Source organism: Bufo bufo, chromosome 3 (assembly GCF_905171765.1).
Source record: "Bufo bufo chromosome 3, aBufBuf1.1, whole genome shotgun sequence".
NCBI lineage: Eukaryota > Metazoa > Chordata > Amphibia > Anura > Bufonidae > Bufo > Bufo bufo.
This window is the reverse complement of record NC_053391.1, coordinates 245,645,448-245,670,923: the sequence shown is the minus strand read 5'-3', so window position 1 is coordinate 245,670,923 and position 25,476 is coordinate 245,645,448. Positions and strand designations below refer to the sequence as shown.

Below are 25,476 nucleotides of genomic sequence, written 5' to 3'. Positions count from 1 at the left end.
ACCCTTTCCAGCTTTATGCAAGTCAACAATTCTTAATTGTAGGTCTTCTGAGAGCTCTTTTGTGCGAGGCATCATTCACATCAGGCAATGATTCTTGTGAAAAGCAAACCCAGAACTGGTGTGTGTTTTTTATAGGACAGGGTAGCTGTAACCAACACCTCCAATCTCATCTCATTGATTGGACTCCAGTTGGCTGACACCTCACTCCAATTAGCTCTTGGAGATGTATTTAGTCTAGGGGTTCACATACTTTTCCCACCTGCACTGTGAATGTTTACATGGTGTGTTCAATAAAAACATGGTAACATTTAATTCTTTGTGTGTTATTCGTTTAAGCAGACTGTGATTGTCTATTGTTGTGACTTAGATGAAGATCAGATCACATTTTATGACCAATTTGTGCAGAAATCCATATCATTCCAAAGGGTTAACATACTTTTTCTTGCAACTGTATGTGTTTGTGTGTATTTGATGCATTTTACTTCAACGTATAGTCCAGGGGTAGGCAACCTGCGGCACTCCATCTGTTGAGAAACTACAACTCCCAGCATGAATACTTGCTCTGTTCTTCTAAGAGCTCACATAGAAATGAATGGAGCATGCTGGGAATTGTAGTTTCACAACAGCTGGAGTGCCACAGGTTGCTGATCACTGGTATAGTCTAATCCAGGCATGCTCAACCTGCGGCCCTCCAGCTGTTGTAAAACTACAACTCCCACCATGCCCTTCTGTAGGCTGATAGCTTTAGGCTCTCCGGGAATGATGGGAGCTGTAGTTTCACAACAGCTGGAGGGCCGCAATTTGCTGATCACTGGTATAGTCTAATCTAATCTATTGTGTGACATGCACTACATGGGGAAAAGTAGTGGGACATACGTCCTAATCATTGCCTTCAGGTCTTTCATTCAGTCCCATTGCTAGAGGTGTATAAAATTCAGCAGCTATCCATGCAGCCTTTACAAACACTTGTGATAAAATACTGTAGGTTATTCTGAAGAGCTCAGTGAATTTAGGCGTGGTATTTTAATAGGATGCCAATGTTGCAACAAGTGAGTTTGTGAAATTTCTTTCTACCTTGATATTCCACAATCAACTATGAGTGGTATTATTGCAAAATTGAAGTGTTTAGGAACCACAGTAACTTAGCTATGAAGTAACAGACCATGTAAAGTTAAAGAGCAGGCGCACTAAGTTCTGAGGAGCATAGTGCATAATACTCGCCAATGCTCTACTGACTCTGGCATTAACATCAGCACAAAAACTGTGTAAGGGCTCATGCACACGAACGTATTTAATTTCTATTTCCATTCCGTTCAATGGGTCCGCAAAAACAACGGAAGTTACTCTGTGTGCATTCCGTTTCCGTATGTCCGCATAGCCGTTCTGCAAAAAAGTAGTGCATGTCCTATTATTGTCTGCAAATCACGGTCCGTGGCCCCATTCAAGTCAATGGGTCTGCAAAAAATACGGAACGCGCACAGAACACATCCATATGTCATCCGAATTTTGTGGATTCATACTGTAGAAATGCTATGCCCAGCCCATATTGCTCATGTGTTTGGTGATTAATAAGTTACTGTTTCTGTTTCCGATCAGCGAAAATCGGATCGCATAAGGAAACAATGCGGGTATGTTTTGTGGAATCATGGAACGGATTAGGACTTCAAACAGGAAAAAAAAACTTCTGATACGGAACAACGTTAAAAACGGACCGCAAAACAACAACAGTCGTGTGCATGAGCCCTAAAACTGTGTTTCCATGGCTGTGTAGCTTCATGCAAGCCTTACATCATCAAGCAAAATGGCAAGCGTCAGGTGGAGTGGTGTAAAGGACACTGCCACTGGATCCGCGGAAACGTGTTCTGTGCATTGACAAAACATGGCTTCTCTATCTGGCAGTCTGATGGACGAGTTTGACTTTGGCGAATGCCAGGAGAATGTCACCTGCCTGACTGCACTGTGCCAACTGTAAAGTTTGGTGAAGGAGGGATAATGCTATAGAGTTGTTTTTCAGGGGTTGGCCTAGACCCCTTACAGTTCCAGTGAAGGGAAATCTTAAAGGGGTTGGCCACATTCTTGCTACTTGTTGTGACCAATGTGTATGTAATATGACTATATTACAATTGTTAATATAACTATTGTTGATATTATGTGCCATTTGTTATATTTTATAAACCATGTCTCCTGGTTAGGTAAAATATTCTGTGCTATCAAGACAGAGGTCCTGTCCATAAGATGGCCGCTGATGGAAGGTCATGTGACCAGGCAAATCATCTCCATGTGGTATTTTCTCTATTCAGGCACACTGTACCGACACTAAACTCCCACCATTTGAAGATATTTTGTATACACTGTTTTCATATGAAGGTGATTTGCCTAGTCACATGACCTTCCTCAGCAGCCATTTTATGGACAGAATGTCTGCGTGGAGAGCACAAAATACTTGGCAAACAAGGGAGTATGCCTTATGAAATATAGAAAATAGCACACAATTTCAACAAAGACTATATTAGTAATTGTCGTATGAACATCTTACATACACATTGGTCAACAGTAACCAGGAAGTGGCCAACCCCTTTAATGCTTCAGCATACCAAAACAAATCTTGGACAATTGTATGTATGCAACTATGTGGGAACAGTTTAAACACAGACCAAGATCTTTTTCTAAACCTGAATACCTAAGCTAGAGATAAGTAACCTTTTTGAAATCTTTGTTTGGCTCCTCATCTGTCTTATTCTCAGTTGATGCCAATCGTTTGTCCCGTGAATATGGTCGGGAAGATGTACGTTCACTGTCTGTTGATGTGAGACTGGAGCCCCCAGAATCTAATCTAGAAGGAAACAAGACAATTGCATTAAACCTTTATTGAATTTCTATGTGAAAACACAGGTTAAAAGAGTATTCTCATCTCAGACATTTATGGAATATTGTAATATACAATATACCTGAAATGTCAGATAAATGTAGGTTCCAACTCTAGGGCTTGCAGCTATCTCTATAACAGCATCCTGGATCATTTTCCGCCTAGATATAACTGATGATACAGTATGTCAAGCAGGGTTCAGGTCTCTACTAATTGGCTGTGATTTATTAAAAGTTAGCTCCAATGATGCTGCTGGTCCGCAAAGCTCCGTATCAATAGATGCTTCCAGTAGCATGTAATTGCAGCTGTGCCAGACTTATTGGAGGTGCCCTCTAAGCCACATTTATACATAAACGTTTTTCAAGCCACTAATGAAAGATCAGTGAAAAAATCATGGGCAAGGACAGATCTGCTTCTATCAGTAAAATCCTTGCAGGTGGCTCTTGTAAGCTTGGTGTTTGGCTATCATGGAACTGACAAGTAATTTTTTATGATGGCACGATGAGTGAAGAGCAGCGATAAAGTTTCATTGTTGGCCTTCTCCATTCACATTGATATTCACAATAATCCTTGTAAAACAAGCAAATAGAGCCTTCAGCTAGCAATTACATCGAGATCTTATTTGCATTACTCGGCAATTTCCGCTCTTAAAAGATCTGCTGTAAATTAACCACTTCAGGACCCTGCCATTTTTCACCTTAAAGGGGTCCTGCAGTTTGTTTTAACTGATGATCTATCCTCTGGATCAGGGCTTTTTTTCTCAGAGAAAAGGTAGTGGAACTCACCCCCCCTCCCCTGGCCACGCCCTACCCACCCCTAGGACCGCCCCCTAAAACCGCCCCTTTAGAGAACAGGGATGCAAGTAAAATTTGGGGGGCTATAAAAGTCCAGCCCAGCAAAGAAACCCCCCAGATGGGGATGTCACTGTCAATGGGGGATCTGGGGATGGCACTGTTAATGGGGGATCTGGGGATGGCACTGTTAATGGGGGATCTGGGGATTGCACTGTTATGGGGTGGAGGATCTGTGGATGGCACTGTTATGGGGGATCTGTGGATGGCATCCACAGATCCCCCATCCTATAACAGTGCCATCCACAGACCCCCCCACCCCATAACAGTGCCATCCACAGACCCCCCCACCCCATAACAGTGCCATCCACAGACCCCCCTCCCATAACAGTGCCATCCACAGACCCCCCTCCCATAACAGTGCCATCCACAGACCCCCCCCTTAACAGTGCCATCCACAGACCCCCCCACCCCATAACAGTGCCATCCACAGACCCCCACCCCTTAACAGTGTCATCCACAGACCCCCCATTGCCGCTCCAGTACAGTTATAAAATGTGTAATTCAATTAATAATGATTCATGCTGCCCCCTCTGTAGTATAACATTAAATATATCCTACTCACAGGGCTACTGTTATATCGTAATGCAGGCCGGCCGGGCAGACGAGTGGCAGCGTGACTGACTGACGTCACGTGCCTGCCCGGCCTACTTTATGAATGAAGCAGGCGGCGCAGGCACGTGACGTCAGTCAGTCACTCTACCGCTCGTCTGCCCGGCCGGCCTGCATTACGATATAACAGTAGCCCTGTGAGTAGGATATATTGAATGTTATACTACAGAGGGGGCAGCATAAATCTTTATTAATTGAATTACACATTTTATAACTGTACTGGAGCGACGGGGCTGGAGCACAGTGAACGCACCGGCCCCCAGCTCCTCCTTCCAGTCCCTCCCCGCTGATACATCGCAGCCTGTCATGCTGGAGCATGGCAGGCTGCGATGTCAAAAGGTGGCGGAACGCCGTTCCGGTGCGTTCCGCCAGAAAAAAAGCCCTGCTCTGGATAGATCATTAGCATCTGATCGACGGGGGTCCGACACCCAGGACCCCTGCTCATCAGCTGTTCACTTGAATTGAGCTTAGCCCCGCCCAGGCAAGTTGATACTAGTCGTGACGTCACTGGGCCAGCGGTAAACAGCGAGAAGGCCGCGGCGCTGCTGGAGCGCAGCTGCCTTCTCAAACAGCTGATTGGCGGGGGTCCTGGGTGTCAATCTGAGATTATTTTATCGTCACATATTGCAATTCATGACAAAATATTTAATTTTTATTTATAAAAGAAAATACCAAATTTACCAAACATTTAGAAAAATTTGCAATTTTCCAAATTTACATTTCTCTTCTTTTAAAACAGATAGTGACACATCCTAAAATAGTTATTATTTTACATTTCCCATATGTCTAATTCATGTTTGGATCATTTTGTAAATGACATTTTCTTTTTTTGGGACGTTACAAGGCTTAGGAGTTTAGAAGCAAATCTTAAACTTTTTAAGAAAATTTCCAAAACCCAATTTTTAAGGACCAGTTCTGGTCTGAAGTCAATTTGTGGGGCTTACATAATAGAAACCACCCATAAATAACCCCATTTTAGAAACTACACCCCTCAAGGTATTCAAAACTGATTTTACAAACTTTCTTAATCCTTTAGGTGTTCCACAAGAATTAAAGGAAAATGTAGATGAAATTTCTGAATTTCACTTTTTTGGCAGATTTTTCATTTTATTCCTTTTTTTTTGTAACAAAGCAAGGGTTAACAGCCAAACAAAACTCAATATTTATTGCTCTGACTCTGTAGTTTACAGAAACACCCCGTATGTGGTCATAAACTGCTGTATAGGGAGACGGCAGGGAACGCCATATGGTTTTTGGAAGGCAGATTTCACTGGGATAATTTTAAGTTGCCATGTCACATTTGAAGACCCCCTGATGCACCCCTAGAGTAGAAACTCCCCAAAAAAGTGACCCCATTTTGGAAACTACGGGATAAGGTGGCAGTTTTGTTGGTACTATTTTACGGTACATATGATTTTTGGTTGCTCTATATTACACCTTTTGTGAGGCAAAGTAACAAAAAATAGCTGTTTTGGCACTGTTTTTATTTTAGATCATGTGCTATTTTTATAGAGCAAGTTGTTGCGGACACGACAATACCAAATATGACAACTTTTTTAGTAGTTTGTTTCAGTTTTACATAATAAAGCATTTTTGAAAAACATTATTTTTTTTGTGTCTCCATATTCTGAAAACCATTTATTTTTTATTTTTTGGGGACTAATTTTTTCAGTATGAAATGACGGTTTGATTGGTACTATTTTAGGGTGCATATGACTTTTTGATTGCTTGGTATTTCCACTTTTTGTGATGTAAGGTGACAACAAAATGGCTTTTTTGACACAGTTTATTTTTATATTTTTTTTACGGTGTTCACCTGAGGGATTAGTTCATGTGATATTTTTATGCAGCAGGTTGTTACGGACGCGGCGATACCTAATATGTATACTTTTTTTTTATTATTTAAGTCTTACACAATAAAATAATTTTAAAAATCATTTTTCAAACACAAAAAATCATGCTTTACCCGATTGTTTTATGTAGGGTCTCATTTTTTGCGGGATGAGATGACGGTTTAATGGGCAATTTGAAATTTTTGGGGCATACGCCTTTTTGATCGCTTAGTGTTGCACTTTTTGTGATGTAAGGTGACAAAAAAAAATTCAGGTTAGGGGGTGTGATATTTTTGTAGAACCACTTGTTACGGACGCGGCAATACCCAATATGTCTGGTTTTCTTTTTTTATTTTATTTATTTATTTGGGGAATTTTTTTTTTTATTACTTGAAACTTTATTTTTTTTATTATGAAAAACACATTTTTTTACTTTTTGAAACTTTTTATTTTGTCCCACTCTGGGACTTCAACTTCTGGGGTCTGGTCTCCTCTGCAATGCATTACAATGCAACCTGTATTGTAATGCATTGACTGTCAGCCTGCCTGTGAGACCCAGCCTAAGGGCTGGATCTCACAGGCTTTCGTAGAAGGCAAGCTCCGATGCCTATGGAAGGCATCGGGCTTGCCTTCTCTGCCATTGGGTCCCCGCCACTGCAGCGCGGGGACCCGATATGGAAGCGGAGGGCACCCGTACCCTCAGCGAACCCTCTGCATGCCGCGGTCAGCTTTGACCGCGGCATACAAGGGGTTAACATGCCAGCATCATTATTTTCACCGATGCCAGCGTATGCAGCAGGGACACGGCTGTCAGTGACTGCTGGGTCCGTGCCGTTGATTGGGCAGGCGCAGCTCCTGCACCCGCCCGATCAGCCCGCCGTACATGTACAGCGCTGGTCCTTAAGTCACGTCCACCAGCGCTGTACATGTACGGCGTGGGTCCTTAAGGGGTTAAGAGACTACCTAGAAACTGGAAATGTCAGGCGACCTTCATATGTGACATGAAGGTTCTATGTGACTAAGTTCAAGATTTTTTTTTACAAAATATATACCTCCACCACTGATTCATAAAAATGATTAGAAAATAATCTTACCTTGAAGACCTTTCATGCTGTAAAAAGAAACATAAAATTGATTACTATTTTTAGGATTCAACAGAAAAGTGCCTATAGTCTAGTCATTTGGACTGTTATATCAGGTCTAAACTATTAAATGCTTTGTCTGCGAAGGTTCTCATTTATCCAGGTCATGGTACATCTGTAAAGAATAAATCAAGGCAACTGGACTTACTGTAGATTTCTTGAAAACGTTTTCAAGATTTCTTGAAAACGAGTGAAACGTTTTCAAGAAATCTACAGTAAGTCCAGTTGCCTTGATTTATTCTTTACAGATATAGAATGCTTTGGAAGTCGGGCATGTAGGCTGCAAGAAACAGTAAGTGAAATAAAAGATAGATATAGAAACCAGCTGACTGTTGTATTTAAGGTCAATTAAAGCCAAAACTTAAGCCTCATGCAAACGGCACCAGGGCCAGGCTGGCCATAGACTCTAGAGGGAAATTTCCCGGAGAGCCGATGCCCAGGGGGCGCCAAAGCCTCCTCATGGCTGCCAGCTGGGTACATAATGATCTGATGCTCTCAGCATTAATTAATGCTAGGAGCATCAGGTTCTTATGTACCTGGCCAGCAGCCACAGGTGCCCTTCTGAATTCAACTGTATCACTGTCCGATTTTCTGTTAGCAAAAAACGGATCCTTGAAAAACGGATAGCTTCCATGTACATCCTGTTTTATTTTACACTCCCAGTAGAAAGAACTATTCTCATCAGCATAAACAGAATAGAAAAAAAAAAAAGAATAGGACCTTCGGTGAGATCGAGGCTGCATTTAGAGTTTATGTTTTCCTAGTCACGTTTGATGTTTACGGCCCTATTGGTCCAGCTAAAGCTGCCTATTTACTTGAGGGTATACAGTAGTGACGTAAAATGATTTTGACAACGCAGTAAACGCTGTTGAAAACGCACCTGGTTAAACTGTGATTGATGTGGTTATTGGCAATGCAGTTTATACAAGTGAAATACATTTATGTTATGTTTATGTTTAACCTGGAAAAAATTGACCACATCACAAAACCGCAGCAAATCTGGTAAAACTAAGTGCAGGTTTATTTGCCTTTTTAATGCAAAAACATCTGGTCAAAAACATCTCATCTAAATATACCCTTACAGAGCTGCCAGTAAAAGATAAACCTAAGGCCTCATGCACACCACCGTGTGCCGGGCTTGGCCGTGTTGCGGATGGCAAACTGTGGTCCACAATGCACGGGCACCGAGCTGACTCATTCACTTGAATGGGATCCACGATCCGCATCCGACGCTCTGCACTGCAAAAAAGTAGTGCATGCACTACTTTTTTTACGGTGCAGAGGCACGGACACAAAACCCACGGTATAACCTGTCCTATTATTTTCACGGAAAACGGTTCGCGGACCCATTCAAGTCAATGGGACCGCTAAAAAACATGGAGGCACACAAGATTGTCATCCGCGTCCGCACGTCCGTTTTTTTCCTATCATTTGCATGGCAAACCTGTCTTAGATTTTTTTTTACTTTCCTTTGTCTGGTGGTCCTCCAAAAATAAAGGAAGACACACGGAAACGGATCACGGAACAACGGAACCCCACAACAACGGTCGTGTGCATGAGGCCAAAATGACATATCCCTTATCCATGGGATAGTGGATAAGTGTCAGATTAGCAGGGATCTGACCGCTGGTGCCTCAACAGTTGGACCACCAACCGATCAGACAGTTTTAGGGGTTCTCCGGGCTTTTAATATTGATGACCTATCCTAAGGATAGGTCATCAATATCAGATTGGTGGGGGAACTACACCCGGCACCCAACGACAATCAGCTGTATGAAGGGGAGGCGCACGCAGTGTGCCATCTCCCTTCTCTCTTCCTGCTCGCCATAGACATAGCAGCAGTGAGCAGCAAGAGAGACAGAAGATGGCACGTGCGCACAGCCTTCTCTTCATATATATGATCGACAGGGGTGCTGGGTGTCGGACCCCCACAAATCTGATATTGATGAGCTATCCTGAGGATAGGTCATCAATATTAAAAGCCCGGAGAACCCCTTTAAAGCGGAATGGAGACGGAACGGAGGCAAACTGATGCATTCTGAGCCGATCCTTTTCCATTCAGAATGCATTAGAGCAAAACTGATCCGTTTTGGACCGCTTGTGACAGCCCTGAACGAATCTCAGAAACGGAAAGCCAAAACGCCAGTGTGAAAGTAGCCTTACGAAATATTGTGACCTGAGGTCATGGTAACTTGAGGATCCACTGTAACATATTATATAGCTTTTGCTATTTTTTTGGGGGACAGGTTAGAAACATGCAGCAATACTGCATAGTTTTTTATAGACCATTCACACAGATTTATTTTACGGTGTTCCTCATTGTATTGCATTGATCATTAGAGATGTGGTGACACCAGTCATATATATTTTAGTTTGTTATTTTTTTCAAAAATATTTTTGATGTGAAGAGAAATTTTGAAGTTTAGATTTTTTATTTTATTTTCTAAACACTTGAACATGCAATACTCTGACCACTCATATAATACACTGTAAGGCCTCATGCACATGGCCGTTGTTTTGGTCCGCATTTGAGCCGCAATTTTGGTGGCTCGGGTGCGGACCTATTCAAAAGATGTGGACAGCACTCCGTGTGCTATCCGCATCCGTTGCTCCGTTCCGTGGTCCGCAAAAAAAATATAACCTGTCCTATTCTTGTCCGCGTTTTGCGAACAAGAATAGGCAGTTATATTAATGGCTGTCCGTGTCGTTCCACAAATTGCGGAACGCACACGGTCGCCATCCGTGTTTTGCGGATCCGCGGTTTGCAGACCGCAAAACACACAACGGTCGTGTGCATGAGGCCTATTTGTATTGTTTTAGGTCTTGTAAAATGACAGATGGCCTTTTAGTTCCTGCCTAATAGGTAAATGTACCTGGCAGTCCTGAAGGCCATTGTTAGGACCCATCATAGCAATCCATAGGAATTCTGCAGTAGTGTTACTAGTGTGAGGTGAGGGGATAAAAGTAAGGGATCTTCCTCCTTCTGTCTAACTGCTTAAATACAACAGTCAGCATTGACCACGGCATCTAAGGGGTACAATTGCAGGGATCTGGGTTATCTCTGATTCCTGACATTGAAAGCAAGGTGCTAGCTGTACAATAGAATCAGCACTTGTAAGTGATGGTGCAGACACATCTTCTCAGCCCGTGCCCTCACTGTGCCATAATAGTACAGCAGCTCGCACTAACTAGCTGCTTGTTTTAACATACTATTACTGCACAGGGCAGGAAGGGATGAACACAAGATAGCCTTCAATAACTACTGGTGCTCCTTGGTAACCCTTGCTACAAACTTAACATTCATTCTATCTTCCAGTACCATCTTCATTATACTGTTATCTTTATTGCATTTTATTCCCAAGTCACATTAAAGGGTGTATAAGACACCCCGATCACACCGACGACTGTCGGCAGGAAGCGTTCCCTCCCGTCAATCGCCTGCTCTTTGCATGCTATTACATGCAGCAATCTCCTCAGCAACATGGGGAGGAGTGATCACTATGCCATCCCTTGTCCCCATGCTCTACAGTGGTTTGCTGGCGGCATATCGTAATTACGCAGCACAATATGCCACCAGCAAATCCTGATCTTTCAGCATGCAGAAAGATCTGGTTTGCCCAATGAAGAAGCTTTTGCTCATTTATCGTGCAATCGGCGACAGTATTAGACTGCCAGATGATCACTAACTAGTGTTACTATGAAAGATCGTTAGCGATCATCGGGTAGAAAATCTGCCCGTCTCTAATATACTCTTTAGGAATCATTCATACTTTCTGATTTTGCATCACCATTTATAAGCCAAAACACAAGAGGTGCCAAATTATTCCTTTTTTCATAATGATCCACTCTAAAAAAAATACTGGACAAAATATGCCCAATATGAATATGTTATGTTAACTTCTGGCAGGAACATTGAGGGATAACTCCTACTGCTTTTAGGTTGTTAGGCAGTGGTGGGTCCAACTCCTTGGGTTCAGTACCCCCCTGAGAGAGTCTGGAGTTGTTGAGCAAGCAGTAAGCAGCTCTGCAGGAACCTAAGTCCTGAGGTGACATAGAGCCGAGTAACTGGGGCCTAACTCCACTTCAGCCATCTATCCACCCGAGTGCAGAAAGCCATTTATTTGAGAGGTTGGCATCCATATTGGTTGGTGAAAGATGTCTGCATGTGAAGCTAATGCAGAAATACTGGCTTTGGAATTCACAGCATCTTGACTAGAGGTAAAAACCTCAGGACCCTAGTCATAGTGAAAAGAGACAGACGCTACATCCCTCAGTGGGCATCCTGCAGAACCACATTTTGAGAAAATTCTGCCTTTGAGACTATAATGCACGACAAGACTGAACTAGCTTGAAGCACAGTAATATTGAAAGATTGCATCTGGATGTGGCTGGTGGAGTTAACCTTCTTTGTTTTGCCAGAAGTTTTTTGAGAACCGTTATTCGAGAACCGTCCCAAGAGTATGTGAATTTGCACTTTACCAAAAGTTTCAGTAAAAAAACATAGTTATTGGTTTAATTAAAAAAAACTGCCTTATCATTCTGTATTTCCACATCTGGATCCCTACCTTCCACTCCCATACCATTCACCAACACCAAGGGCACCCTAACCGCTATCAGGCAGAAAACCCTTAAACCCAGGTGTGCTCGGCCCCAGGAGCCCTGGAGCAGGATTACCACCCTGAGCACTACCACTTTTATCCTTGCCAAAGTCACCACTCCTATCCGCTACACTCCTACACCTCCCCTTTAAGGATGCTGCAATTACTACCTCCTGACTATTTTTTTTCATTAACCTCATGAAGATTATAATGCTGCTTTAATGAGTGCCTTAAGAATACTATCTAATATAGTGGTACTGCAACACAGCACTCTTCTACCTACTGCCTTTCTCCGCTAGACAATATAATTGACATAATGAATCAAGGGCCTATACTGAATCCAAGATCTGTGGAGGTCTGACTCTCTTCAGCCCCTATGGTCATCTGTTGGAAGGAGCTGCATCACTCCAGCATCACCTTCATTGTACATTAGTCACAGCTATGTACTTCTAGTAGCAGTTGTGCCTGGTATTACAGCTTGTGCCAATCAGGTGAATAGAACTGAGCTGCAAAATAAAGCACTGACCCTTCAAAGAGCTGGAACTTGGACCCCCCAGCCCCACCAATCTGATATTAATGGCCTATCCTAATGATAGACCATCAATTTTAAATCACTGGATAACCCCTTTAACTGAGGTGTGCATAGGCCATGTGACTGATAAAAGATTGGTGGTTGTTTGAACCATGCACCCCCACCAATCATCTGTTTGAAGACGCTATGGTGCTCCGGTGAGTGCTGAAGCCTCTTTCTAGGCCAGTGATGTCACGTTCGTGGGTCACATGGCCTATGTGCAGCTCAGTCCTATTCAAGTAAATGGGCCTGTGCTGCAATAGCAGGAATGGCCACCGCTGAGCGTGTGAGAAGGCTGCAGCACTAATCCGAGTGCTGCATTTCTTGCAAATAGCTATTCCATTGGGTTGTCAAGAGTTGTACCCCTACCAATCTAAGGCTACATGCACACAAACGTTTGTTTCCGTGTCAGTTCCATTTTTTTTGCGGATAGGATGCAAACCCATTCATTTTAATGCTGTCCGCATCAGTATGTCCGTTCGTAGCCCCGCAAAAAAAAAATAGAACATGTCCTATTCTTGTTAGTTTTAGGCATTGTTACAATGGATCTGCAAAAAAAAACGGATGACATCCAGCTTTTTTTTTGCGGATCTCCTTCTCCCAGGCTCATAGACTGAGAAAAAAAAACTCTCAGGCTATGAGGTGAGCGCTGCGATTGGCCATGGGAGAAGAAGACGCCGGCAGGTTCAACTGGGTGGAGCCAGACATATGAAGATACCGGAGGCTATACCGGGAGAACGGAGCGGCGCCCAGGGATAATAGTAAGTGCAGGGAGATCCCTGGGCGCCGCTCTCCATGTCAGCATACTTAGTTTAGATTTTCTGTTCTAGTGAAAGGTCCTCTTTAACTAACTAGATGCAGGGATGTGCTTCAAGATAGAGAACTGGACTGTCAGTCATCAGCTATGACAGTCACTGAAAAGACAGGAGAAAGAGATTTACTGTACATAGAGACAGTTATATATACTGTGTATCTAATATATAACGCTGTATGTATGTGTAGTGTCCCACTAGGTGAATGTGGGCACTACACAAGGGTCAATTAGGCCACGTGGTACTCCTACTCCTGAGGGACAGTGGCAGTATATTTAACCGCCCATTTTAATGTATTTTCTATATGTTTTTATATGTATTGTTCCCCTGTGACATGTACAGCAGGCCTATTGGGGTGTAGTGTAGCATCCTAGACACTAGAGGGAGATAGGGAGCCCCTAGTATAAATGTTCAGGCCCAGACAGGGAGGAGTTAGTCTGTAGTCAGGAGTCGGTGATTTACCCCATGAGAAGAGTTACCTCCTGGGAGAAAACCTGCAGTTCCCACAAGCCAAGCAGAGCCAGTGTTACCAGCTAAACACAAGTAAGCTGAAGGGCAGAGGAATCATAAATATAAAGCAAGGATAAATACGGGAGGAAGATATTTTGCCAAGGATAAAAGCCAGCATTAGGGCGTCCGGGCCTTGGGATGAAAGCCAGACAGGAGTTCTAAGGAACAGTGTACACTATTTCTGAGGAGAAGGTACAACCTGGTCTGAGTGTGTGTTATTATTGCCCTCCGAGTATCTTGCAAGAAATATACCTGCCATTATTGATGTAAAGCCTGCTTGTGAGGAGAACTTGCTATAAGAAACTGAACTGTACAAAGTTAAACTGTTGTTCCAGTAAAGCAAAGTTTGGTTCACTATACCACCTGTGTACCTCACTTATTATAACTATAAAATCGGTGTGCCACCGTTACAGGCACTGGCGTCACAAATCCTTAAAGGGACCTTGCCCCAGGCACATAAAACACCTGCAACATCCAGGGCACCTCATCCACCACCAGGCCTGGTCCCTAAATACAGAGTGTGCCCCAGAGGACTACTGTGCCAGCCTCTCCTTCACTGCTGTGCACCTGCCCAGGGTCATCCTACAGAACTGTGAGTAACCCTCGCTTGCCATTAACCGTGACCTCACAATCGCAATACCCTGCAGGTCTGGCGTGCTGCATATGTCCGCTAAAGGAATCCACAGCATCGCATTTACAATCACGAAATTTGGCACACAGGTACTTCAGGTGTCCGGGAAGGTTTTAGACTGGGTCTCAGCTCTCTAGGATGTACTGTTCCTGAGATATTCCCCAAAAATGCAAATATGGTACATCACATGACCTACATTAGCCAATAGAAGCCTGCAGGTCTTTCTCCTCCTATCCCAACTGTCATACACATGGTCACATGACCCTTATCAGCCAATAGAAGCTCGCAGGCCTTTAGTCTCCACATACACACAGTTTTACACCAGGTTTCCATAACAACCCAGCCATTTTTCTTCACTGCTGTAGGTCAGCTTTAAAGGGGCAGGGCGCTGTGGATGACACTGCTAAAGGACCAGAGAGCTGGGGCAGGCTGCTGTGGAGGTCACAGTTAAGGGGACGGTCCGCTATTGAGGTTTGTGTTAAGGGGCAGATTGCTGTAGAGGTCACTGTTAAGCTGGCGGGGTGCTGTGGAAATCACTGCTAAGGAGATGGGGTACTGTGGAGGTCACTAATAAATGGGCGGCCGCTGTAGAGGTCACTTTTAAAGGGCAGGGCCGCTGTGGAGGTCACTGTAAAGGAGTGGGTGCTGTGGAGATCTCTGTTAAGGGGGCAGGGAATGGTGGAGGTCACAGTTAAGGTGACAGTCCACTATGGAGGTATGGGGTGCTGTAGAAGTCACTGTTAAGGGGCGGGGTGTTGTGGGGGTCACTGTTAAGGGGGTGGGTTATTGTGGAAATCACTGTAAACGAAACAGGGTACTGTGGAGGTCACAAATAAAGGGGTGGTCACTGTGAGGCCTCTTTCACACGGGCACAGTCCGTGGGTCAGCTGCACTTGAATGGGTCCGCGATCCGGCCATTACGCAAAACGATAGAACATGTCCTATCTTTTTGCGGAATGGAAGTACGGGATGAGACCCCACGGAAGCACTCCGTAGTGCTTCCGTTCCACACCATTTCGCATCTCCGGATTTGCGGACCCATTGAAGTGAATGGGTCCGCATCCGTGATGCGGAATGCCCACGAAACGGCACCCGTGTATTGCAAATGCGGTCCGCAATACGGCAACGGGGTGCACACGTCCGTGTGAAAGAGGCCTAAAAGGGGAGGGCGCTGTGGATGTTACTGTTAAGGGGGCAGGCCACTGTGGAGGTCACTGTTAAAGGGGCGGGCACTGTGGAGGTCACCGTTATGGGAGGGGACTGTGGAAGCCACTCTTAAAGGGGCAGTGGGGTACAGTGAGGTCACTGTTAAGGCCATGGGGTACTGTGGCGGTCACTGTTAAGGGGGCAGTCGCTGTGGAGGTCTCTATTAAGGGGGCCAGGAATGGTGGAGGTCACAGTTAACGGGACTGTAACCAATGGTCAGTGTTAAGGGGCAGGCACCGGTGGAGGTCGCTGTCAAGGGGGTGGGGTGCTGTGGAACTCACTGTTGTGAAGGTCAATGTTAGGCCCCTTTCACACGGGCGAGTTTTCCGCGTGGGTGCAATGCGTGAGGTGAACGCATTGCACCCGCACTGAATCCGGACCCATTCATTTCTATGGGGCTGTGCACATGAGCTGTGATTTTCACGCATCACTTGTGCGTTGCGTGAAAATCGCAGCATGCTCTATATTGTGCGTTTTCCACGCAACGCAGGCCCCATAGAAGTGTATGGGGCTGCGTGAAAAATCGCAAGCATCCGCAAGCAAGTGCGGATGCGGTGCGATTTTCAACCATGGTTGCTAAGATGACAGTCTATTCACTGTATTATTTTCCCTTATAACATGGTTATAAGGGAAAATAATAGCATTCTTTAATACAGAATGCTTAGTAGAAGGTCAATTGAGGGTTAAAAAATAAAAAAAATTAACTCACCTCCTCCTCTTGATCGCTTAGTTGCCGATCTCGTCTTACTTCTTTATTCATGAGCTGCCGGCTAAAGGACCTGTGGTGACGTCACATCACATGGTCCATCACCGCAGTGATGGACCATGTGATTAGACCATGTGATGAGCTCAGTGACGTCACCACAGGTCCTTTGATAGGTCCTGAAGAAAGAACAGGAGACCGGCAGCTACGCGATCAATTGGAGGAGGTGAGTTAATTTTTTATTTTATTTTTAACCCTCAATTGACCTTGTACTTAGCATTCTGTATTAAAGAATGCTATTATTTTCCCTTATAACCATGTTATAAGGGAAAATAATAAAATTTACACAACACCGATCCCAAACCTGAACTTCAGTGAAGAAGTTCGGGTCTGGGTACCACATTCAGTTTTTTATCACGCGCGTGCAAAACGCATTGCATCTGCGCGATAAAAACTGAACAACGGAACGCAATGGCAGTCAAAACTGACTGCAATTGCGTACCTACTCGCGCGGGTTTGCCGCAATGCATCCGGACACGCTCGTCTGCAAGAGGCCTTAAGGGGGTGGGCTGCTGTGGAGGTCCCATTTTAAGGAGGCGGGGCACTGTGGGGGGGGGTCAGTGTTAGGGGTGGGGGGCTGTGAAGGTCACTGTTAAGGGGGCGGGGTACTGTAGATGTCACTGTTATGGGGGATACTGTCGATATCTTTTAACGACACACACAAACATCATTAAATGAAATAGATGAAATAAACCCGTGTGAAGCCGGGTCCTTCTGCTAATATATCATATATAACATGAACGCTGCTACTTGGGTGTAATTGACTCATTCGATGAAAAGGGGGTGTTCAAATTATTAGCAGTGTGGAGTTCAATTAATGAGGTCTTCATTCTGTGAAGAAACAGGTGTCAATTATGGCCCTAATTTAAATAAGGAGGGCGGCAAATGTTGTACCTGCGGGTTTTTAGCCCTTGCTCCATGCCACACAGATGTAAAGCAGTTATCAGAAATAAAGGTTATACAACTAAATATTATTTCGGTGAAGAAAAAAGCTAAAAAATAAAAGAAAAATATTAACAGAAAAGCTAAACCTGTAAACTAATTTTTGTTTATAGTGGAAATATTCTAGTTTGTAACTGAAAATGCAAACACTGCTGTTTTTTGAACAGTCTATTATTACTTTTTCTTCATTTTTAGTTTCAAAATTGCTATTTTCTTCATGTTTTCATTTGGAATTGAATGTGCAGTGCTCCCAGTAGCTTTGTGTATATGGAAATAAATGCTATGAGGAACGAGCATTTGTCAGTTGTTTTAAACACACTATTACTTTGCACATAACTATGTGATATATATATATATTGAGTAGGCCGAAACGTTGCTGGGGAATTAAAGTTTGGGGTCTTCACCCTTTCACGATAATCTGGAAGTGCTGCCACGTTCTTTGGAAATTATATATTTTGGAGGAGAAGCCGGCCCCCTGGAGGAATTGCACCCAGTACACATTATCCGACTGTGCTGTTGCGGTATTTGCAAATATATATATAATAAAATATATATAAAAAAGCGGCAGCACCGTCCCACCAAAATGCGGGTGCTATGCCCAAACAGGGGACCAGCACAGCCCCACAATACAAAAGATTAAAACGGGCAGCACTCCAATAGTGAAAAAGTAAAAAAAAACTTTTATTCACCCATGTGGAAAGAAAGCGATGTTTCGGCTCAACAATGAGAAAGGCTCTATTGTTGAGGCGAAACGTCGCTTTCTTTCCACATGGGTGAATAAAAGTTTCTTTACTTTTCACTATTGGAGTGCTGCCCGTTTTTATTATATATATATATATATATATTCATTCAGCAGCAGGGAGATTAGAGGCAATCTGAAGACGTTTATTTCTTAGCAATGTTCAATTAGAGCATTAATAAGAGACAACTTCAGAGTCTGTTTGTTTTTTTTATAAAAGTGAACAAAATTTGTTAGTAAAGTATATTAGTTACACTGTAAGAAAAACTTGTATTCGAACTTGCCTGTCAACATTAAAACCAGTAGGTGGCAAGAGGCTTCTATGGATTTTCTATGTACATGGAGGTTATGGATATGATGTGAGTCAGAGAGTGAACAGTAGATGTGATTAACCACAGATATGACTAGAATATGAATGTAGACAGAAGGAAGACGTTTTTCAATCAGTGTAAAAAAAAGTTGGCGGTTGTGCTGCTCAATGTAAAGGTAGATCGTCAAGACTTATCTCTTCTTGCTACTATTACATTAATACAGCACTACATCCATGAAGCATATTATAGCATTGTAAAATCAGTGCAATCTATATTGCTGGTAAAGGGTTCTCTGAGATTTACATATTGATAACCTATAAATATAGGTAATCGATATAAGATCTGCAGGGTCCGACTCTTGGGGCATTTGACAATCAGTAGTACAAAGAGGCCACGGCTCTCTATGAGCACTTATGCCTCTTCCTAGGCTATGTTCATGGGTCACATGGCACATACACTATATACAATGTACAGTATTGTGTTTGGTAAGCTGCGAGGAGGCCGCTGCGCTCACGGAAGCGCTGCTGCCTTCTCAAACAACTGATTGGTGGGGGTCCTAGGAGTTAGACCTGACAATCCCCAAGATACTTCACATTGATGCAGTATCTTGGGGATAGATCATTAATATGTAAATCCCGGAGAACCCCTTTTACTATTAGAGCACCAAAAGTGTTTATACTAGGCATAGTCATTCACAAAAACTAAAATAACTCTTTGATGTTCATATGTGAATTCTAGCTAATTTATTATGCACTCCACAGTATGGTATAACTGTATATATGTTATCCCACATGTGATTGGGTTTTATTTTTATGAAAATTCCCACAAAAAAATTCAGGTATTAGAAATAATAGTTCAGATCCTACAAAAAACAATGTACATGTGATGAAACAAAATCATAAAAAAGCACTATTAAAACATATGTCATTCAAATGAATGGGAGCTGAGCTGCAGTACACCGGCATGACAACTACACTGTTTTTTCCCCTGCACCAGCAACTGAATCGTGTGGGTGTCAGATCCCCATCTGATATTGATGGCCAATCTGAAGGATAGGTCATCACTCAGTGTCCAAAGGGTGGAAAATCCCTTTTAACCAGTTTAAAGGTACACCCATCAGAAATGGATATTTTTAACTCAATATTCATATAATTTTTTTTTGCCATTTTAGATTTTTTTGCTAACTATTATCTGTCTGTAGTAGTCAACACAAATAAAAACTCACATAGAAACATTTAGTCCATTGTCAGTTTACTGTTGTTGTGAGAGAAACATGTTATCTGTAAGGTAATACCATTATAATGAGTATGTGTAGAATCAGGATACCAGTATGACAGCTCTATTGTTCTCTTGATAAGCCTAGATAAAGATGTACACAGAAGAGCATTTCACCAATTAGTGTAAATACATATACACATCTAATAGCTTTCGGCCAAGCGTTTGGCCAACAGTTATCTCTTCCAACTCCCACATACACATCGTCTGAATGTGTATGTGTATTCAATGAGGAGAGAGGAGAAAGGTGCTGCCAGACACCTCTGGCAGTGGTTTCTCTCCCTGGAGAACAAAAAGGATTGAGCAAAAATATTCACTTCACCCGACCTTTGTCTTTCCAGTCAACATCAGTCGGGAGCTTTCCACTTACAGATGTAGCAACGTTAGCGATCCCTTTTTTCGCATAACGAAAGTAACAAATCGCGATACTAACCTGCAATTCATAACAAAGCCAGTAGATGGCAGCATTAACCAATCCTAATTAAAACCACAGTAACTGTTTTAACTAAATTATATCTACCTCTTTTTAACACATTAAGTTATATCTTAATGGATTTTTTAAGCTTAATTTTTAAATAGTTATATATTTTTTTTATTATTATATACTTTTATATTATATACTTTTATTATTATATACTAGTCTGCCAAATGTAGGTTCTAAGACTGTGAATCGAATAGATGGCGCTGTTCATGACAAGTGGAGAAACGGACCGTTCTTGCAATGCATTTGTGAAACACATCCGGATCAGTCCACAAATGCCTTCAGTTGTCACCCAGATCGGCGGATCCGGCAGGCAGTTCACCCAGATCACAGTGCTGCAAGTGTGAAAGAAACCATAATCCAATAAATGGCGCTGTGTAAGAGGAAAATGATGCTAGTCTGCAGAATGTAAGGCATAATACTGTGAATCCAATAGACAGTGCTGTGCATGAGAAGAACTTTATGCTAATCTGCATGATGTAAGGCATAAGACTATGAATCCAATAGATGGTGCTGTTCATGAGGAAAATGATAATAGTCTGCAGACTGTAGGACTGAGGACATAAGACTATGTATCCAATAGATGGCAATAAGACTGTCTTTCACATGTGCTATGTCTTTCATATTTATGCAAATTAGTTTACATAACAAAACAGTATAGAAGGGTTATTAAATATATATTAGAACAATTAGAAAGCCGTAAATTTTTATGCAGCCTTCCTAAGCAGTTAGAGAAGAATTAGCTAGCAATGAAAAAAAAATAATAATAATTTTGTCACCCTAATGATAAAGATTTAGGTGCATGGGTTCCCCAAGCTATCCAAGAGCTCTCAGGCAACATTGAGACTTACTGACTCTCAGTTAGATGAGAGATGGTTTTAAATGTCTCATAGTGCACCAGGCTGCCATTGTAAGGTATCCCGGTTACCTGTTTTATGAATAGGTGCTGGCTTGCATTATACCCAGCTTTTGGCATATAGCCTGTGTGTTTATTTGTGTTGTGTTATAAATAGGTAATTAAATAAAAATAACTTTAATAAAATAATTATAAATGGTAGGATAAATAAAAACTATAAAATTTGATTAATAGTTTATAAAATAAATGAATGATAGATTTACAAATTGTTGAAGTGCTAGTGTGGTCATTGTAAAATGTCTGTAGGTATGTTAATCTTAGAATGTAGTAGTTCTATGCGCCATCTGCTGGTTTCAGAGGTAAATTGCATTCTGATTTTTTAGTTTCTATTTTTACTTGCATTATCGTTCTTCGCGATTGTGATAGGAGCAGTAGCGTTGCTACATCTGTACATCAGTATGTCAGCTGAACCTGCTGCCTTAGAGGACCTTTCATCTGGCAAAAAATTGTGAACCAAGTATCATGATATATACAGAGGTGCCCAGGTATCTCACTGCACTTACTATTATCCCTGGGCACCGCTCCATTCTGTCGCTATGTCCTACGGTATGTTCGGTCACTTGGTTATAGTAGGAGGAGACTGCCCTTGTTCTCCTGGGCGTCTCCTTCTCCCAGGCTGTAGCACTGGCCAATCGCAGCGCAGAGCTCACAGCCTGGGAGAAAAAAACCTCCCAGGCTGTGAGCTCTGCTCTGCGATTGGCCAGGGCTACAGCCTGGGAGAAGGAGACGCCCAGGAGAACAGGGGCAGTCTCCTCCTACTATAACCAAGTCCCCTAAGTCTCCGCCTACTATAACCCAGTGACCGAACATACCGGAGCGCATAGCAGTAGAACGAACCGGCGCCCAGGGATAATAGTAAGTGCAGTGAGATCCCCGGGCACCGCTGTACAGATCATGATACTTAGTTCACAATTTTTTGCCAGATGAAAGGTCCTCTTTAATGCGTGATGTTCTAATTGAGTCACTACCCTCTGGTTGCAGAGATGGTCTGACTGAGAAAAGTTAAGCATAACTGTTTTCCGGACTAAAAGTCCAAACAAAGTTAGAGTCAGGACAATACAATACATGGAGTGACTTCAAAAATGGATATCCAGAAAACCATCCACCTGGTTTTTATAAAAAAAAAATAAAAATACATAGAATATTCACTTTTAGGTTGCTAATATTTTTTTTTTAGTACACGCTGCCCCTAACGGAGCCTCCAGCACTTATGTGAGTAAACCCTACCGCCAATTTCTTATTGTCAGTATGGGATAGTAGAACTCATAGATCACTATGGTGCAGCGAGTTCGGATCAGACTATATTTACCAGACTGCTGCGCTCTTGTGAAACTGGCCTAAGAAGATTTTCCCAGTGAAACACTATTGTTTCATAAAAAAAAAAAGCAGTCCCTGACTTTGATTTGGAGCCATGTGAAAGGTTCAGTTATGAAATTGCATAAATAGTCATTCCTAGTATGTAATATCTGACATGCCTTGTCAGTGTCCTAGCATCGCAGAAGATAAGGCTAAAGTCGATGGGCGTATGTCTTTTTCAGCTTTACTATTCTCCTATGCAATAATAAACTTAAAGGGGTTGTACTGGGGCTCTCCATGGGGCTGCCAGGAAGCCCGGTGATGTCACCGGCACTGATGGGCGGGCTTTAGCGCTGCCCTAGCCAGTAAATCTGCTAGGGCAGCACTAAAGCCTGCCCATCAGAGCTGGTGACATCACCGAACACACTGCCGGGAAGGAAGTTTCCCCCGGCAGTGTGTTATGATAAACAAAAGAGCCCTTGCCCTGCGCGATCTAGCGCAGGGCAAGGGAGCGCATCAGAGCATGAAATGCTCTGATGCTAGGCTCAGGGATACTGCTGGGGTGAAAATAAGGGTATGTCCGGGTTCAACCCCTTTTAAAGACTTTTCCACCTATTGACCGCTGTCCAGTAAATGGTGGGGGTCCCAGCATTCAGACATTTTATAATGAATGTCAAATGTGGGAAAATCCCTTTAAAAGCAGTTCTCTAATATCCTCTTTAGTAAATCTTTAGGGCAGATTTACTAATCATATAGACGGTGTAAATTTAAACAATCTAAAGATGAACCAAATTTATCAGAGGCTAATACTGGAATGATACATTTGATGTTTTTTTAATTTGTCTAACTTTATACCACGAATTGGTTGTCTTACTTTTGTGACAATTTTTTTTAGCATTTTGGAGCTTCCTGCTTTTTTAAACACTTTTTATAAAACAAAAATGCGGTGGGGAAGATTTAATAATCCTGCAAACAGCATAAAAGAAGGATGTCATATATGAACATGCAACTTTTTGACCTTTCTTTGGAGTGTCTGTTTGATATGAAGTAATTTTTCCCACAAATGTACAAAATGTTGCACACCATCTAAAATATAAAGCTGAGTGCGTGTATGTGTGTATGTCCGCTAAAGGAATCCGCACCGTCGCATTTACAATCACAAAATTTGGCACACAGGTAGTTCAGGTGTCCCGGAAGGTTTTAGACCAGGTCTCTCTAGCATGTACCGTTCCTGAGATATTCCCAAAAAATGCATTAGCCTATAGAAGCCTGGTCAAATGACCCGTATCAGCCAATAGAAGCTCGCAGGCCTTTAGTCTCCACCTACACACAGTTTTACACCAGGTTTCCATAACAACCCATCCATTTTTCTTCACTGTTGTAGGTCAGCCATAAAAGGGGCAGGGTGCTGTGGATGACACTGTTAAGGGAGCAGAGTGCTGTGGAGCTCACAATTCAGGGGGCAGGTAGGGTGGCCATTCAGTCCACCCTCAAAACACAGACAAAAACCCTGCCCACGGGTCTGGCTAAGCCCCACCGCTGACCCAGTTAGGCCACGCCCCAACACTACTATGCAGCCGACGGGGACTGAAAAAAATTAAGGTAAAAATCAACTTCTGTCAGCTGCAGGGGTGGGTGGGAGGGTGACTTTCTCCCTGCAGCCTATGCTCAGACAGCGCAGTGCTTCTGTCTGAGAGTGAGCCTTTAACCACCTCCGGACCGCTGTGCGCACAGACGCGTCCTGGAGGTGGTTGATTCATTCCTCCTGGACGCGCCGGCGCGTCCTCTCGCGAGACGCGAGATTTCCTGTGAACGCGCGCGCGCTCACAGGAACGGAAGGTAAGAGAGTTGATCTCCAGCCTGCCAGCGGCGATCGTTCGCTGGCAGGCTGGAGATGTGTTTTTTTTAACCCCTAACAGGTATATTAGACGCTGTTTTGATAACAGCGTCTAATATACCTGCTACCTGGTCCTCTGGTGGTCCCCTTTGTTTGGATCGACCACCAGAGGACACAGGTAGCTCAGTAAAGTAGCACCAAGCACCACTACACTACACCCCCCCCCCCCGTCACTTATTAACCCCTTATTAGCCCCTGATCACCCCATATAGACTCCCTGATCACCCCCCTGTCATTGATTACCCCCCTGTAAAGCTCCATTCAGACGTCTGCATGATTTTTACGGATCCACTGATAGATGGATCGGATCCGCAAAACGCATCCGGACGTCTGAATGAAGCCTTACAGGGGCGTGATCAATGACTGTGGTGATCACCCCATATAGACTCCCTGATCACCCCCCTGTCATTGATTACCCCCCTGTAAAGCTCCATTCAGACGTCCGCATGATTTTTACGGATCCACTGATAGATGGATCGGATCCGCAAAACGCATCCGGACGTCTGAATGAAGCCTTACACGGGCATGATCAATGACTGTGGTTATCACCCCATATAGACTCCCTGATCACCCCCCTGTCATTGATCACCCCCCCCTGTCATTGATCACCCCCCCCTGTCATTGATCACCCCTCTGTAAGGCTCCATTCAGACATTTTTTTGGCCCAAGTTAGCGGAATTATTTTTTTTTTTTCTTACAAAGTCTCATATTCCACTAACTTGTGTCAAAAAATAAAATCTCACATGAACTCACCATACCCCTCACGGAATCCAAATGCGTAAAATTTTTTAGACATTTATATTCCAGACTTCTTCTCACGCTTTAGGGCCCCTAGAATGCCAGGGCAGTATAAATACCCCACATGTGACCCCATTTCGGAAAGAAGACACCCCCAGGTATTCCGTGAGGGGCATATTGAGTCCATGAAAGATTGAAATTTTTGTCCCAAGTTAGCGGAACGGGAGACTTTGTGAGAAAAAAATTAAAAATATCAATTTCCGCTAACTTGTGCCAAAAAAAAAAATTTCGATGAACTCGCCATGCCCCTCATTGAATACCTTGGGGTGTCTTCTTTCCAAAATGGGGTCACATGTGGGGTATTTATACTGCCCTGGCATTCTAGGGGCCCCAAAGCGTGAGAAGAAGTCTGGTATCCAAATGTCTAAAAATGCCCTCCTAAAAGGAATTTGGGCACCTTTGCGCATCTAGGCTGCAAAAAAGTGTC

At 43.2% G+C, this 25,476-nt stretch overlaps 1 protein-coding gene across 2 annotated transcripts in view; it reads right to left on the bottom strand.

The window, feature by feature from the left end:
* Positions 1–25,476, bottom strand: part of PPP1R12B (protein phosphatase 1 regulatory subunit 12B) — a 102,331-nt gene that overhangs the window by 37,089 nt on the left and 39,766 nt on the right. For both annotated transcript variants that reach the window (XM_040424064.1, XM_040424065.1), the window contains exons 2-3: positions 7,256–7,272; positions 2,701–2,833 (exon numbers count right to left, since the gene is read on the bottom strand). In XM_040424064.1, the coding sequence (XP_040279998.1) occupies positions 2,701–2,833; positions 7,256–7,272 (150 nt within the window). The remainder of the gene's footprint in view (positions 1–2,700; positions 2,834–7,255; positions 7,273–25,476) is intronic.